A 17,996-nucleotide genomic window follows, 5' to 3' on the forward strand; every position below is an offset into this window, starting at 1 on the left:
CATTTAGAGTGGTGATCGCACGCATTTTACATCCTAGCAAGATTTAGATGCCTACCCTGGGCGAAAGACTTGTTTACCTAACAGCATAGAAAGAAAATGTGAAACGCCTTTGTGCCATTTATTTGAACTTGACCTTTAAATTTGTATGTACATAGCCTATGTTAGAAATTTTAATTTTGTCATGAATAAAATTGTTTTAACTGATCCATATATTTTATTTTATTTTAATCCTTTGCGTTCTTTTACCTTTCCTCTCCCATTATTTACTTAGCTATCACTGAATGCTCTAAAACATGGTTGCACAGACTTATTGAGACTAGGAGCCACTCGGGCAAATTATGAACTGATGGCGGGCCGGCCACCAGAAGTAAGTAAGTAGGCAATTAAAGATAATAAAGAATTTATAATTATTAGAATTCAATATTTTTCGAATATACGAGTATTATTTTTGCTGTCGGCGGGCCGCGGTCTGTGCATCCATGCTTAAAAATTACCAGTTGCTTTTCCAAACCGTCAATATAATTTTCTTATTGTAACCGTCAGTAACTTATTGTTTTGGTACATATATTAATTTTTATTTATTTATTTATATATATAATATATATATTAAGTAGAGTACTGGTAGCCCAGCGATAAAGGTTAGAGTTGCGATCGTAGGTCGCGTTTTCAATTCGCGGATTACAATGTTATGTAATTACCACTTTAGGCAATAATTGTATAGGATAATCACATCAATCAATATACCACATTGCGATCGTCAACCTTCCAGCCACTCGTGGCGATTTTGGTATGTCCCCCGTAGATATCTTTGGGGGAAACCTATGCCTTACAATGAGCATCTATGGGCTGAAACGACGACGATATTACGTTGTATGGTTTCATGAATTCTATCCCGAAAATTAGTTTTTATGACATTACGTTATTGCTGTCAATTACCTGATTTTTTTTTAAATTAGTGGCGAGTAGAATAAGTACAAAATTGATTTTCGTAGAGCCACAAAAGACAACCTATAATCAATTTTCGATTCGGTATATTAAACTTAAAAATGCCTATGAGAAGTCGCTTTTAAATATTCTTATCTATTGTCGTAGCGAAGAAGAAAACTAAGCGATAATTTGTTATATTACTTTTGTTTGCAAGCATCCAACCACAACGTGGATAGACAATCTAATGAAGGTCGTCGGAAGACGCTGGATGCAGGGCACACCCAAGGGTGACTAGTGAGATACAAAGCGAGGCCTATATATACTGTATTTTGAATTTAGTACAAGTAGGTAAAACTTCTGATGCGGGAGAATGTTTAAAAAGATTTAGCCGTATTTATTACAGTTCCTTCATTATTATGATTATAATTTTATTAATTGACAAAGAATGTTACAAAATTGACTGATCTCGCGTACGTATGTGATAATGTGACCTCTATAAATTTGATACAGTTATTATATCGTATAATTATGCCACGTGATGTTTTTTTTTCCTTTATTGACGAAGTTTTTTTGGTATTTAGTTTTTTTTAGTAGATATGTTATCTCATGTGTAACTTCTGGTTGCTATTTGAAAATCATTCGTGAGCTTAAATTTATTGCTGTAATCATCTGTATGAAAACAAGTTGGTGATGCCGAACTGTCTACAGATCGAATGGCTTAAATCTTTCAGATTTTGTACTTCTTACCGATCTTTGACGTTACCTAATATTACCATATGCTATTAATAGTTTTACAAAATACAATCTAGAAAATTATAAAAAAAAATAGTATAGTGAAAATGTACATAATCTAACAGCAATATTTTTTATATTCTTATTATATTTTCCTTTTCTATATCGTTTACGCTAACATTGTACGAAACTATTCGTCTACTAGTGTTATTGATTATTCGATTGTAGTATATAAAGCGTTAAAATGTTTCAATAACCGTTCTATGTAATCATTATAAATTGAAGAAATGTTAGTGTTAGCAGTAGTGAATAGTTAGTTGATTTGTAAAGTGTTTATTAACAACTCTAAACATTTACGAAATATCTGGGTTTGTACTGAATTATTATTTTATTTCTAGGAGTTTATAATAAAATTTTCTTTCTCTTTACTACGTAAAAACGTAAAAAAATCGATCTCGTCTAATTTTAGATAAAGTAATAAATAATAAACTCGGAACTCCTGGACGAATTGCAAATTAAATAAGTCAGCCAATACGTTATTAAGAATTGTAATCAAGTTATATCACCAAAGATTGAGTATAAATTACTAGAATCAACTCCATATCAGTAATCGTAAGAAAGATCAAAGGTCACAGTCAAAATTATGTCAATTTATTGGAACGTATACATTAACGCCGCAAGGATAGTTTTTAAGTCAGCAGAAATTACTCATCAGATTAACGAGACCTAATATACAATTTTTTTTTAATTTTCCGGTTCGCTCTGTTTTTATTTAACAACTGCGACTTACAGACTAGAAAAAATAATTTTTTTTAATTATCATTTTAATTATTATTTTAATATTTATAAACAACGATTACTCCCAAAAACAAATTTTTGATTTATTTTTTATACTGCGGGCATAGTCATAAAGTAGTTATTTTCATTGTAACGCCATTTTTGGTCTCACTATCTGTCAAATGTTTGACAGATTGAAATATTTTATTTTGCTCTGTGGTTTGTATGGAAGAAGAAAAGCTTGTTTTTACCATCTTACACACAATTTTACATTTTTCTGTGCATAAAAACTTTCCCAGTGACAAACTGGTGGAGCTGAACTTTTGGCATAGCTACCTACACATTTGAAGTTTATTTTTTTTATATAGACGAATTTACCATTTAATTATGAAACTATATTCTGTAATCTCATTGAGAATTGACACGAGTCTCTCAGAGTTTCATATTTGTAAGAGATTAAATAAAAACTATTAAATTCCACTTTTTTTATTTGAGTACTAGACATTAAATTTTTTATTTAAAAAAGATCTTTTAGGTGAGAAAATAACCAATTTTTTTTTAAATATAAAAAAGTATAGAATAAACTTATCTGAAATAAAGAAAAAACAATATTATAATCTTCGATAATGTCACAATGTTTAGACATTAAATCAATATTATTTTATTGTCATCATATATATGTATATATATTACAAAAGCTTAGCTAAAAATAACTAAGAAGGTAGGTAACACCAAGAACAAGTTTATATCTTCTTTTTAAATATCCTCTCTATATTTATCAAAAGCATATTGAAAAGACAGAATACGCTTGATATATTTCCTTTAACGATGTAACGCCGACTTACTTTCTGTAAGCCGTTAAGGTAATATGTTTTAATTTTTTTTTATCGACTTGGCAAAGCCTTTGACCTCTGTCTCGCCTGATGTTAAGTGATGATGAGGTCTACGATGCTACATGCTTGCCTGAAAAAAAAACCTATTAACTCTTGACTTATTGCATCCCAAGTTATAGTTAGCTGAAAACAACGACGTCGGTAGGTTGTTCTATTCCTTGGCTGTTCGCAATATTTCAAAACGCTTAGTACGGTAAAGAGATTTCAACCGTGTATGGATCCGTGTATGGTCTGTACATCTCGTTATCCGTTGGTAGACTAGAAGTTTATATTGTAGAATAAACTTATAATAAAATATAAATTCAAATAAAATATCTCAGAAATTTTAAACATTATTTAATTTACATCAATTTATAAAACTACTTTACGATCTAAATAAATAAATTGTAAATTTTAACTTTTTAAACAAGTTAATAAATTTGACTTAACACACTTGACTAGACAAATTAATTTATAAAAGAAGTGTTTCATTTATATTATGCAAGAGATCTTCATAATTTAATTTCTATATATTTACACGTTATCGAACACAGCACAATACGCATTTTATACACTATAATGACTAAGAAATAAAATCGTCATCCGCCAATTGATATTAAAACAGGCTTATCTTATAAGCTAACGTATTTATCGTACTTTGTACAAACACATTCATTTTATATTGCAGGATTAATAAAAAATCTGCAGTGGGCGTATTTATGACCATTGTATCAGTTTACAGCAACAGTATTGTAATTTTCAGTTATTTTGTTCCGTAGTAAATAGAACTGAAATGATAGTACTCCGGCGTTAAATAATGTAAATTATAATCTCAAGAACCTTACATTTTATTACCATTATATTATATATTGTAACAATTAAAGGTAAAACGTAGACAACAATTACCATAAAATGACTAGAAGCACTTGTTATATTTTTTAGCACTGGTTAGTAGTATTTCATTTCACACTTCTTTTGATTCTCTTCTTTTATATACTACATTGTAATTACATTATTAAAGTATTTACAGCCTAGAATTCAAAAGAAATTTATAAATCAAAGGCATTATACAAAAACTTAAATATATACATACGCACACGTTTTACAAAGACTTCTATTTCATCTAGTCTAATGCTTATATGATAATGCGACGCTTTAATCTTAAATCTTTTTAAAATAGTATTCTAGTCAATTGTAACGTTTTTTTTTTCTATGTAAAATTTTCAGAAATCCAATACGTCAAAGTTTCGTAATCTTTTGATTTACCGATTTTCGAACACAGTTACCAATAAATATATGTTTTTTTTTTCACTTTTACTAGATGTACGGATAATAATAATTACTATAATACAATAACTAATATAAACTTACATTTATAGCCAATTATTACGGATAAGATGCCACGAATTTGGTACAAAAACTTGGTAGTTGACGGAACATGGCAAACCTTTTAAATTACTCTTTCTTCACGTAGTTTTCAACGTAGCCTTCGCAGTATATTGATTGAGAAAACTTATTTACAATATATTATATGGCGTCTTTATATTCAGATCTGAACTACCGAAAAAAGACTTGGCCTTAGAAGTAAATTAGGGAGTTAATTACTGCAGTTTATTGTTGTAAGGTGTAAGTGTAGGTGATGCATTTATTGATAACAAAATACTACACTGTAGCCCTACACAGATCAGTGATTCTAGTCAAGGAGTGAATAAATGTTAATTTAATATATTAGATATAGGGAAAGAGACTTCCATAAAACATAGGCTCTAGTTTGTTGGTGTCGTTGGGTTCAGTAAAAGTATGACTTGTTTTCGTCGACGTGGTTTTAACCGACAAGTCGACGGCATTATGACGTGACTGCTGCCCGAGTTTAAACTTGCGTTCAGCATCACGTTTGTAATTAGATCAATGATCCGTACTAAAATAGGAGTTCTGCATGAGATACAGTTTGTCTATCGGATTAACTACTGCTCCGGTGCCGAGGTTCAGGGGCTCGTGGGCCGAGTGGGCGGAGTGCTGCTGCGAATGGTGCTGCACCTCTAAGTTTTGTAGGCTCATCGTGTCGGAAGCACCCTCGTCTAATTGATCGAAGTTACTGCCGTCCAGCGAAATGTCGGAGCTACAAAAACTATCGCCGGAATGAGCGGGGTAATCTGAAATATTAGAGTATATTTAGTTACAGTGGAATGAAATAAACTTATCACAAATGGTATGTACGATTAAGACCATCAAAATAGTGTGTACGTAAAAATGATTGACTAAGGAAGAGTAATTTATATATAAAAACTGTTAAACAAAAGTTTTAAATATGAAGTTTCATCAATTAACTGCATGAATTTAGTAAATGAACATACCATCGGGGGAATAGGGAAGGTTTGGATTTAACGGTTGACTAGACGCTGAATAGGAACTGTCCAATCCCAGATAATTTCCGTGGTCACTTGATGGCGATTCTTGCTTAATATTCTTTTCATCTTTATCTTTCTCTTTTTCTGAATTCTTATCACCTTCTTGTTTTGCTTTCCTTTGAATCTTTTTCATTTTAGCTCTTTGATTCTGGAACCACACCTGGACTACTCTCACGCTTAGGCCGGTGTCTTTAGCCAGAGCTTCACGCACTTTGCGGCATGGTTTCGGGCTGACCTCGAACGAAGCTTTGAATTGTCTGCGTTGAGCTGAAGTTAGGATAGTTCGCGGGCGCTTAGGGCCGCGGCGGCCGTCTCTCGGTCGTTCGGAATCATCAATGATCATATCGTCTTCCGCGTGCTGCATGAGGTACATTTCTTTTTCAAAATCCTGCCGACAGAATATCTGTCCTGCTCTTATCACATACTGTTCGCCTTTCTGTAAAGGTTGACAGCACATCACACATACGAAGCACTGTATGTGGAAAACGTACTGCTGCGCTCTCATGACCATTTCTTGTGGAAGCAAACGATCGCCACATCTTGTGCATTTAACCCCGAACAATCTAGGACAAGAGGATTAACATAAAAATAAAAAGATTGTAATGAAACAAATGCGCTCAGCATTTCGCTTAGCAGTTCGCAAGCAATTCGCTGAAGATTAACAAGTACGATTTGCATTTGGCAGGGTAAAGTCGATGCGTGCTAATTATTACCTATCGTAGTCGGGTTTGCAGTAGAGCTTGGCGTTTCTGGTGTAGCAGGTGTGTGCGAGGGGACAACCGCACACGCAGCAACTGAGACAGTGTTCGTGCCAGGACAGCTCGCCCACTCGCATCAGAAAGCGATCCTGGATTTTTTGGCCGCATCCCTCGCAGATTTCCACGATCTTCTCACGCTTGATGCTCGCGCTTAGCTCTGTAGGAAATTAATCTAAAGTAAGTAGCATGTGGAAAATCAGCTTTTAAAATGTCGCATAGCATTGATTAAGAATCGCACGTAATACATAATTGTTGTATTTTCATATTGCTTAAATACCAATTTTTCTGAAAACTTTTATTGAATTATTTGTTCTGGTTGGATTTATAATCATAGTTAAGTTGTGAGTTGTAATATTGAATAAAAACAAAAGATGAATTGTGTTGTGTCTGTAGCGGCCCTATTCATGTACAGAGTATATGTAAATGATATCTATTGCAATAACAGTGATGTAATTGTCATTTGATATCGCCTTAGTTTTAATTATATAATAACCTATGGCCTATCTACATCAATGTCTCAATTAGATAAAAGTTTTTCAAGGATTCGTTTATAGAATTATTTTTACATTGGTTTTTTTAAGTGATACGTATATGAAATTACTCCGGAGTATCTCTTTTTTGAAATTTGTGTTTCATCAAAATTATTTCATATGCATAGATTTTTAATAAGACCGCCAAGAAGCAATCTGCAAAAAGACGACCTTTTAAGTAGGTCGACTGTCCATCTTGTAGATGGATGTTCTACGCTGGCGATCAGTGGCTTGCACTCCAAAACATTAAGGTCCTGTCGGCCATCTGTTCTGCCCACTGATACTTTATTTATAGTTAATGATAACGTTATATACAGTTGATTCGAATACTTCTTTGTATTGGTAATTTTATATATACGATAACATCTTTAGAAATCGGATAAGCTGGAGTATCAGATAAGCTGCTCGTTGGTTAAATATCCATTTATTTAAAGTCAACTAATCATATTTTCCGAATTTTATTTAAATTTAATATTTTTATTAGACTTGTGAAGTTCATTTGACCTGACCAGCGGTTAAACCTGAATCACTGGGAAATTGACCAAGCATAAATGTCATAAAAAGCTTGCGCCGTGCGAAATACGAAATTTCGATGTTTTTTTTTTATTTATCGTGACTCATTACAAAAAATTAAAGCTAGTTACACGATAAAAAATTACATGAAGAACAAAGGATATAACTAGTTACCATCCTTAACAAGGTTTAGCTAGTGTGGACGTTCAGAAGTATCAAGGCAAAGGGTAACTGCTAATATAATATCTCTTACAAAAACTAACTGCAAAATATTTTCTTGATTTTAAATTCGAGTATCAAAGAAATCGTTCATGTATACGGTGGAGCATTAGATGGTGGGGCAACAAATTAGCTTGGTTGCATAGTTTGTACTAATTTTTTTATAGTGTACATTGGTATAGAGTTATTGGTTAATATTATATCGATAATTTATTCGATAGAAAATATCTGCTTAAATTCCGATTTTATTTTATTAAATTAAAAATACGTTAAAACATTTTATCACGTTAATTCGATGTCGGTGGTCCCGCATAATAAGCACCCATGAAATTCAGATGCCTGTCCCCTAGATAAGTTTGAATATATCTATCTATAAGTCTAGGGGTAGGAATTGCGTTGCGACGAAAACATTAGGAGTCTCGGGCGCTCCTGAGACGTTAGGGGAACACGCCCAGAGGGTGGGAAGGGGCGTTCCCGGGTCACGGAGGGGTCAGGCAACGGGAACAAAATGTCGGCGTAAAACATCGTTCCTTCTGTTTATTGACGTGCAGGCAAGGCGGCATTCTATCGATGAATATAACTGAAGCGAAACTAGAGCTAAATATTTTGATATAAATTATAAGAAATATTCCCTTAAAATCTGAGCACATCTATTTTACGCATTTCTTAGCTAAATAAAATAAAATAATTCATTATAATCCTGTGTATTTAAATGTTCGTTTACTTCAAATTATCATGATCTATATTTTTAATAGGCAGATATGCCGCCAATGGCAATTTGGTCCAAAAGATTCTCGGGCGGCGGCAACGAGCAGGTAGACGCGGCGTGGGTAAGTCTCCCACTTGGTGGACCGACAACATGCTAAAGGTCGCGAAAAGTCGTAGGATGCGGGAAAATCGGTCATTATGGCGATCTTCGGTAAAACCCATGCCTTGTCGTGCGCGTCTATCGACTCACACGTTTATTTCTACGAAGTAGCCGATATTTCTCCGACTATCATTTCGCCATTCTCCGACAAGCATTTCGCCATATTGTCTATCTTACTCTACTATTACTTTGAAATTAACCGTATTGTTTCGACCGCTGGGTACGCGTTGCCTGTTTCATTCATAGTTGGATCCGAAATAGTGAGCAAGCGTTACCATGTTTTATTTACAAAGCCAGCCAGCGTAGTTATCGAATTTATACAGCTAAAATAGTGACCTGTTTATTAAAATAAAACTAGATGATGCAGAAAAACTAAAAATTCTGCTTTAAAATCCCTGCTAGTCTGTCTATAGATTTAAATATAAAGTATTTGCAATTTGCGACCACATGTCGACTTATTTTATATAAATCTGATTACACACATTTCTGTTCGGGTAATTATTGAAAATTATGTGGTTTTTATTAACAAAAATAAAACGCGGCAGTTAAAGAGACGAATAAATGAAATAATTAATTAGTTCTTTTCTGAAACTATAACTTATTTACACAGAGAATTTTTGAAATAATTTCTAAGTAGGGTAATGCAGTTTCCTCTATTATAGTGTTTATTTTTAACTATCCGTGCTTTGGACTCGTGGCAAATAACGTTTCAAAACGCTGTAAGAACCATACGTTTAAATTAATTATTTTTTTTTTTTTAGTAAAAGGTCTCATCAATACGGTTTCCATTAATAATTTAAGATTTATTGTGAGTTTGTGTGCTTTTAGTGTCGTCCGCGCAAGTGATTTAGCTTCATCCGTGATCTGATCTAAATAATGTTGTTGCAGCTGTAAGTGTTTGTCAAATTTGTTATATCCAAAACGTCATGAACCAAGCTTATGGTAAAGAAACCACTCTTACACGATAGTGACTTTATTGTTGCGCCTTTTACTTATTTAGCAGTGCTAGCCCAGCGGTAAAGACTGAGATTTGCGATCATAGGTCGCGGGTTTAATTCCCGGTATACAATGTTACATTATCCACCTATTTGCATTAATAATACATAATTGCCACGGCTCACAAAAGTTCCAAGGTAGCAGCGTCCTTTACCTACTATAATAACACATTGCGATCGCCAACCCGCTTGGCAAGCATGGTGATTTTGATATGTCCCCCATAGATAGTTTTGGCCTATACCTTGCAGCAGGCGTCTATGGGCTAAAGCCCACGACAGAGAACACCAGACGAAAATTTTATTCACGCAAAAAGGTCTGATTTAGGAAGTGTTTAAAAGTTGAAAATTATGTTGTAAGAGAAACAATGTAACGCGATTGGTTTTGTCTTCAAAAACCGTGATTTAGACGTGGATGACTGTCCGGCTAAAGGAACGCCAAAAACATAAAAATGGGGAAATTGCTGAATGAAAATCTATGTCAAACGCAAGAACAGCTCGGCTCAATAAGATTTACCGGTCAAGCATTTGTATTACAAACATTAGGATTGATTCAAACGTTAGGAACTTGGGCTCTTTACAACCTAAAGCCGTGGGTTTTTGAGCATTTTTTTCGCCTACGGATAACTGCTCTAACCGCTAAAGATGAGGGATTTCCTTCATCGTATCGTATCGGATGATGAAAAATGGATTCATCATAGTAAGCCAAAGAAAAGAATGTCATGGATAATGCTCGGTCTTGCTTCTACGTCGTCGTTTATGATAGGATCAGGTAAATATTATTAATTATGAGCGGTTGAACCAAAACTAAACAAACACTGGGCAACGTTTTTTATTTTAATTGTAGCAACTGAGCCAAGTATTGCGTGAAAAGTGGCAATAATTTGAACAAATACGATTCTAGTGCAAGAAAACATTTAGTCTCATTCCTAACCCCTCAAAACATACACGGAATCGCACAAATGGGACATCCGACTCTACTCGCCATATTCCCTAGATATTGCGCCGACCGATCATTACTTGTTTCATTCGATGGTACATCGTGCAGCTTATCAGCAATTTCATTCCTGTGAAAATGCTGAAATATGACTAGATTTGTGAATATCCTTAACATACAAACACTTATCGAAACGGTTTTCGAGCTCTGCTAGAAAAATAAGAAAAAGTTATATAGCAAATTGGAAATGAATTTTAAATGACGGTATACTTCTATTGTTCTCTTTATTTCAATTAAAACAGTTCATTGTGTAATATCAAACACTAAAGTAATGGAATGTTTGATGTTATTTTATTCAATTATTGGTTAAGGCCCCAGTTAACAAGAAAGGTTAGGTTAAAGGTTAAGTGCTGATATTACGATTATACTGCATACTTATTAGCCAATCACACATAGCGGCCAAGAGATTAGTTTTACACTACAATTATATTAAATAAACGAAAAATTGTTTTAGATGGCAATAATGTAAATAATGGCTTTATACAAAAGTTTTTCTTTTAATCTTGCAACACTAAATATACTGCACCCACAACGATAAATAAATCTAAAGTGAAATTCGAAAGACTATTGTTAACAAAGTTGAGAGAAATTTTTTATTTAACTGAATCACAAGAATAAAAACGTAAAGTTTTAATTAATACTACTCATATTATTGCTATTTAAAATGTAAAATTTTATGATTTTTAATTTTTTTAGAACTTTTTATTTAAATAACTAAATTCTATCATTCTTAATATAAGAATTTTTAGTCCCATAAAAACAAGATTTTGTTCGTCTGAACGATGACGTTAAAAGTAAAAGTTAAAAATAAAAATGCTTAGTATTTAAATACTACGGCACCGTCATAAACTGTTAATTAAATATATTCATAAATTCAAAATTGTCTTATTAAATAGATAAGCAAACTCAGGAGCTGGAGAGCTGAGAATTACCTGTTTATTTAATCTGCCTAAACTGATTGATATGAATTTAGTTAATTTGGTTATTAATAGTTATTGCGATATTATTTAGACGTTGTGGATTAATAAAGTTTTTTAGATGAATTTAACGTAATACCATGTGTCAATATCGAAAAAACTGCGACTGCTTAGTGTGTAATTTTATTCGTAAAATACAAAAAAAAACTGTTCGCAGCGAGACGACGGCTGTTTATTTAAATGTTATGGAATACATTGGATATAAAGGAAAAATTTGAAAATTGACTAAAATTTATTTTGCTTTATTAACGTTTAAATAAAATATAGTGATTTGTTTCTTTATTTTGAAACTAACACATTTTCGGTTTAATACATGAAATAAAAAATGGTTATTGGGTTTTAGCTTAGTTCATTATTAAACAATGCGTCAAATTTGATTGCTATTAAAATATAAAGAAACTTTATTTATTGTCTCTCCTTCAGAATATTTTATTCAGATTCGTCTTATGAATCAGTTTCGTTGCCTATGAAACGGAACGCAAATAATATAATGATATTATTTGCAAGTAAGGACAAGTCACATGTTTGGGTCCATATCGTGTAAATTTAACGGTAAATAAATGATTAACTACTACGGACTAGATCACTTCTATTTAATAGGCAGAGGAACCTGAAAAAGTAAGTATTATATTTACCAAACTCGACCGTTGACTACCTTGTGTTCAATTAAAAGTAGTTAGTAATCAATTTAACAAAATTACGCTTCAAATATTGATAGGTATTTGTAAAAAAAAGTTGTTCTGTATTCGCGACATTTATTGAACAAAAAAATTGCGGTTTGATTGTACCGTATACATAATTTAGAAAAACGAAATAATATTATCAACGCTTGTTGATAAACCGACAGAAAATGTCACCAAAACACTTGTTAGTGTCTGTGAATAGTGAAGTAAATATTTTATAACCGACATGTTGTTTACTATTCTTACATGGGAAACTAAAGGCTGCTTGTTCGAACAGCGAAAGAATATTTACTGTTAGTTCTGTTGATAAAGTGTTTGTTAAAAAATTACGATACGATACAAAGCAGACGATACGTATAACTAAATTTGATCGACAAACCTTGGATTTAATCGACCTCGGCTTGTGCGGTGTTGTCGATGCAAAATTTATGTAAAGTTAATGTTTGTGCGAGACGACCGACGTGAAGCTTTGCATAAAAAGTTTATAATAATCGTCAAAGAGTGCGGTAATCCAGGATTTTTTCGTCACAATTAATATCAGATAATTGGTTTTAGCTGCCATAGAAATTAATGATTATTCAAATATATCCAAATTTGTAATTGAGCAGGTTATAAAAGGTACCGCGGCGGCCTATTTACACCATTTTGCACAATACATATAAAAAATCTGTGCCTGATATTCACATTTTATTTTTAAAACTTTAAACGAATAAAAGTAACTAAGTAATATAGTTCAGAGGATTGGCAAGTTGAAGCGACAGGTCACATAGCGCGCGAATGCATATGTCTAGTGATGAGGATGACATTGTATTCGAACGCATAATAATTTGAACAAAAATGTAATGTTACTCGTTTTATTTAATATTAATTACAATTTAATTTCATTTACATATATAAAAATTAATAAAATTTGTACGAAAAGTTTGTTTGGGGTATCTTGGAGTATTATTAAATATCGTTATCCACGTAGATACGATGATTAGATAGCATACAATGCCCCTTTCCAATAAAACAAACGGGCTTTTCAATTTAGATTATTGAAATGAAAATGTATAAAAAATTGTAATAGCGCGACTTTGAAAATTCTTCTTTTAAAATGTAATTAAATATGATTTAATGATTATATTATTTCAGATAAAACTTATAAGACTCATTTTAAGCACCGGAGGGTATAATTCTTTTTATATTATTATTAAATCTAGAGTAAAAGCTTTCCAATCACCCCATATAGTGTGATCAATTCGAAACATATTACAACAAAACATATTATTTTTTTAATGTAATCCTACAGACTAATAAATTAAGCCTCATAAAGTGTGCAGGGACAGATAGTAAATGATAATTAATTTTAGCCTTTAGTAATTCTAAGAACTTTAAAGGTTTCATATTATATTATTATACTTATGGATAAGGTATATCGTACATTAATTGACTGTACATTAGTCATACAATCACCATCTTAAAGCCTTTACTTATATAGTCATTTATCCTGTATTTATAGATATAAACGTCACTGTATACAAAGCTATTTCAATTTTTACCATTAAACAGTAAACACAGTGGATGTGTTAACTAAATACAAATAGACAATTCCTCACTTGTAATTAATGTCATTACATTCTGCGCGTCATTTGAGTCGAGTATAATTTAATCGATCAAACACATAACCGTAGCAAGACAGAGCTGGTAACGCAGGTTGAATAAGCATTCGGTTCCATGAATTACACTGAAATGTTTCTTTCAAATTATATGTTTAATTTTGTTACATTTTAATGTTTTTAAATCATATATATTAAGATGAAACTAGTTTCAGATATTATATATTAAATCACAAGTAACATTATTCTGGAAAAATATTGCTTGTGATTTAATCCGTATTGCGTACATAAATGACAACATTTTTATAACTAGCCGATAATACAAATACATTATAATTTATTGTAAACTAAATTAATGTCAAAATATAAATAAATCCCTTGAAAAGCAGGAGTCTAAAGTTTAAAAATAATGAATGTTAATAAATTCACAAAACAATTTAAATAAATTGACCAGAAACAATTTTTTAATTGGTAAAAAAATATTATTTTATTTGGTATCAAGCTTGCATAATAACAGTGTTCAATGTTCTTTGATTGAGAAAACTTGCCATACATATATATATACAATGACAAGCATATATATGTATATATGTGTCACATACGCACACATGTGTATGTGTATAGAGAGATAAAATCAGCTTTAAATTTTTTGCTGATCGATTCGACCGCTAAAATTGTTGTAATGTTGCAAATTATTTCAATATAAGTTTAATTTTTTGCTTGTCATCAGTTTACCTAACGACTTATAATAAAATACTAATAAAAATATTTTTATTCTACTCTGCAAATTAAAACTACCAAAAAATATTACGGTCTAAAAAATCAGTTCAATTTTTAAAATGACCATTTTCTCACTATTCGGAGGCGCAGATTTATATTGCATTTTAATTTTAATTTTATAGAAGTCGGTTAAACTCACTATTTCTTTTTGTTTCTACGATTCATCTGCGCGTTCTGAACATAATTATCGCATTAATAGAAATAAAACCTTAGAACTTACATTATGATTAATTAAATTCTCATTAGTTGTTATAAAATCAATCATTTCATTCATCATTTTATTACGTTTACCAAGATTAAAATAAAAAGGTAGAAAGGTGTGTTACGCAATATACATATATATTATATTCAGATGAATAGTGTGCGATTACATCAATAATTTGGTACATATATCAAATTTTAAATGAATATGAATGTTCTTAATTAAATAGCTTATAATAATATATATAATAATTAATTTAAATAAAATGTTAATTGATACGAAATTAATTAAAAATGTCGGTAAAAATACAAAACTATTGTACATTACAGAAAGACAGCAATTTTTTAATAAACTTGAAACTATATTAAATAAGATTAGTAACAATTATGGTTTTAAAAATGAACTATTGGACAAAAAAAATGAATTGCAATGCAGTGAACTAGGTAGGAAGAGGTGAATCCTGACCTGTTCTGGCGGCGCAGGTGAGCGGCGGCTGCATGCCCTCTTGCATCAGTCCCGAGTTGATATTCGTGTAAAATTCTAACATTCTTTTCATATAACCGTTTCCACGAACACTGACACGTAGCGCAGCACGCGCCGTCGGACCGAACAGTGACGAGGGGAACCGCCGGCCAGGCTAAAGCCTTATCCCCCCCTCCTTTACCCATCGTTCCCGCCAATAGTGAGCCACCAGACCCAAAGACTCCGCCTTGCCCACACCCAAGCCATTATACAGATCAAAGCTATAATATTCCGACGCCCGCACCGCCGCTACGCCGACAAATAGAATTTTTCGTCGGGTAAAAAAAATGTTAGAGCCAGATTACCTTCACAAGATAAGATCGAATATGGCAGAGAATTCGGGGATCCTGGAAAAAGTTTCATTAGACAACCCGGGTGTCGTTTGTCCGGGTCGAGTGCCTGTTGCGTTTTCTGCGTTACGCGAATAATTTAGAGATTTCAAGTTATTTTATTAAATCTTTAATTTTATTAATGTATACCTGTTTTAGTCGCCAAAAGATTAGTTAAAATGTTTTATTTTTGTTGATAATGTAAACTATTATTATTCTATTTTGTATTTCCCAGACAGCTATAATATAATTATTAATAATATATTCATTAAAAAAATAACAAATAGTGTAACAAACTTGCGCTGTACTTAAAATAGTACATAAAATACTATATAAACGATTTTTATTATTATAAATGATGTAAGTTTAGTCTAAAAAAAATAAAATTTGGTATTACTTATTAATTTATGCTAAAATATAAACCTTGCACATTTTTATTAAAAATATATCAGCAGTAACCGTAGGTGTAAACGATATTATGGTTGAATATTTCATTCGTCGAATTGGTTGCGGTTAATTTAATAGAACGTAACATAGAAGAGGTCGGATATTGAAATATCTGTTAACGGTATTAATTATTTGCAATCGACATAAATAATTCCGCATAGTTTTTAAATATATCTCTATTTTAATAATAACTGTTACTTAATATAGATTTTAAAATAACTATTTATTTTAGTTATTCATGACTTAATTACTTTTTCATCAAAGTTCACATTTTATCGTTATTAGGCCCCAAGAAGGTTACTTGGCTTTAATATTGCCATATTATAAGACAGTCACGTGGATTCGAGCATAATTTTACAAATTTAATAACCCTTAAAAGTCTTATTATTTTTCATAATATTGGGTAGTATTATTCATAATATTGGTACCCTAAATCAATGTCAATAAATTGATTTACAATGGAATTGTAACTAAATCAATTAACTATTTTACTAAGTTTCTGGCAGAACAGAGCGGGTATCTGCGAACACGGGAAACTCAGCCATTTCTTTTACTTACACTATATTAGTGAAAAGGCAGCGGACTTCTTTAATTATTTATTGTACATCACAAACATACACAAATGGTAAATATGTTTGAAGTGATACACTATTTTTCCATTACCGTTGTTATTTATCCATAACATTGTCGCGTACCGATAAAGTTTAGGATAGTTCGAATACATTTTCTTGAACAAAAAAACCAAACTAAATTCTTATATTAATTGAACTTTCATAAGATATTCGCGTAAATAATAAACATCATTTCTTGTTAAGGTCGATAAATTTTAAGCGGATTAAGGCAGAAGTATGTGTATTGGCAACACTGATAAACAGTGTGCGTACAATAAGATTACAATTATTTCAATAAGATTTTTTTTAAAGAAGTAAGTATCTATGTATGTATTTGTTATTGTTTCCTTGTGTTTTTTCTTACTAGTTTCCTATCTTGTAACCTAAGGATCCACAATGAAAACTCAGTGTGAAAAGTTTGTATAAATATAGCGAGAGCTGGAATAACAAAGATGGACATTATAAAGTTTACTCAATATAATAATAAGTGGAATAGGTATTTTGTATACGAAGTTCTATCGTTCAGAAATATTTACGCCTAGTTTAAAATATTACCAGTCAGAGTTACTTATTACATTATAATAAACTTTCAAGGCAGAGACATATGCGTTTATGAATAAAAACCGACGGTTTGGATGACGGGTGATGAGCGGAGTCTGGCCGCGATGGAGAGCTGGCTCGACTGGGCTCTGCGGAAAGCCCATTGTACCTTGAGTGGACCAATTCTCCCATTCAACCGCCACTTGTACCATCCGCCATGTAAACATCTTGGATGAGGTATGCATTTGAGCATAGTAGTGGATGCGGCATTTAGTTATGAATACATATTCATTGCAGTACAAAAATGCACTACGAAAAAATAGTTTAGAATGGAGTAATGATTAGTTCAAGATATTCAATATATACATTTTTAATTATGTTTAGCACTAAAATAGAAAGCTATATTCAGTTTTTAAATAATTAAAAATAAATAAATATTTTAGTAAATGTCGTGTATATCAACGATTGCTTTATTTTTAAATTAAATAAGTTGTATTTTGAAACATATATATACTTAATGAAAAGACAAATTGAAAATAACGTTCATACCTCATCCACAAAGATAGACCAAAGCAACTTTAGACAGAATTATTATTGTGTTTTCATTTATCAACCGGGTTGAATAGCACTGCGTGCGTTTTTTGCGCCATTGTGCCGACGCTGGCCCTCCAGCACTTCAAGTCAAACGCTGTGATGAGCACGAAAAATGCGGTG

At 31.9% G+C, this 17,996-nt stretch overlaps 1 protein-coding gene across 1 annotated transcript; it reads right to left on the reverse strand.

Annotated features, from left to right (window-relative positions):
- Positions 1 to 4,747: 4,747 nt before the first annotated feature.
- On the reverse strand, positions 4,748 to 15,380 carry Lmx1a (LIM homeobox transcription factor 1 alpha). The gene is made up of 4 exons (XM_068763768.1): positions 15,299 to 15,380; positions 6,430 to 6,631; positions 5,663 to 6,279; positions 4,748 to 5,461 (listed from the first exon to the last, which is right to left on the reverse strand). Exons 1-4 carry the CDS (start codon positions 15,378 to 15,380, stop codon positions 5,214 to 5,216), a joined length of 1,149 nt encoding a protein of 382 aa, XP_068619869.1. The 3' UTR covers positions 4,748 to 5,213.
- Positions 15,381 to 17,996: the final 2,616 nt, after the last annotated feature.

Source organism: Battus philenor, unplaced genomic scaffold (assembly GCF_028537555.1).
Source record: "Battus philenor isolate CCGP_79_NKW_IND1 unplaced genomic scaffold, ilBatPhil1.0.hap1 SCAF_1, whole genome shotgun sequence".
NCBI lineage: Eukaryota > Metazoa > Arthropoda > Insecta > Lepidoptera > Papilionidae > Battus > Battus philenor.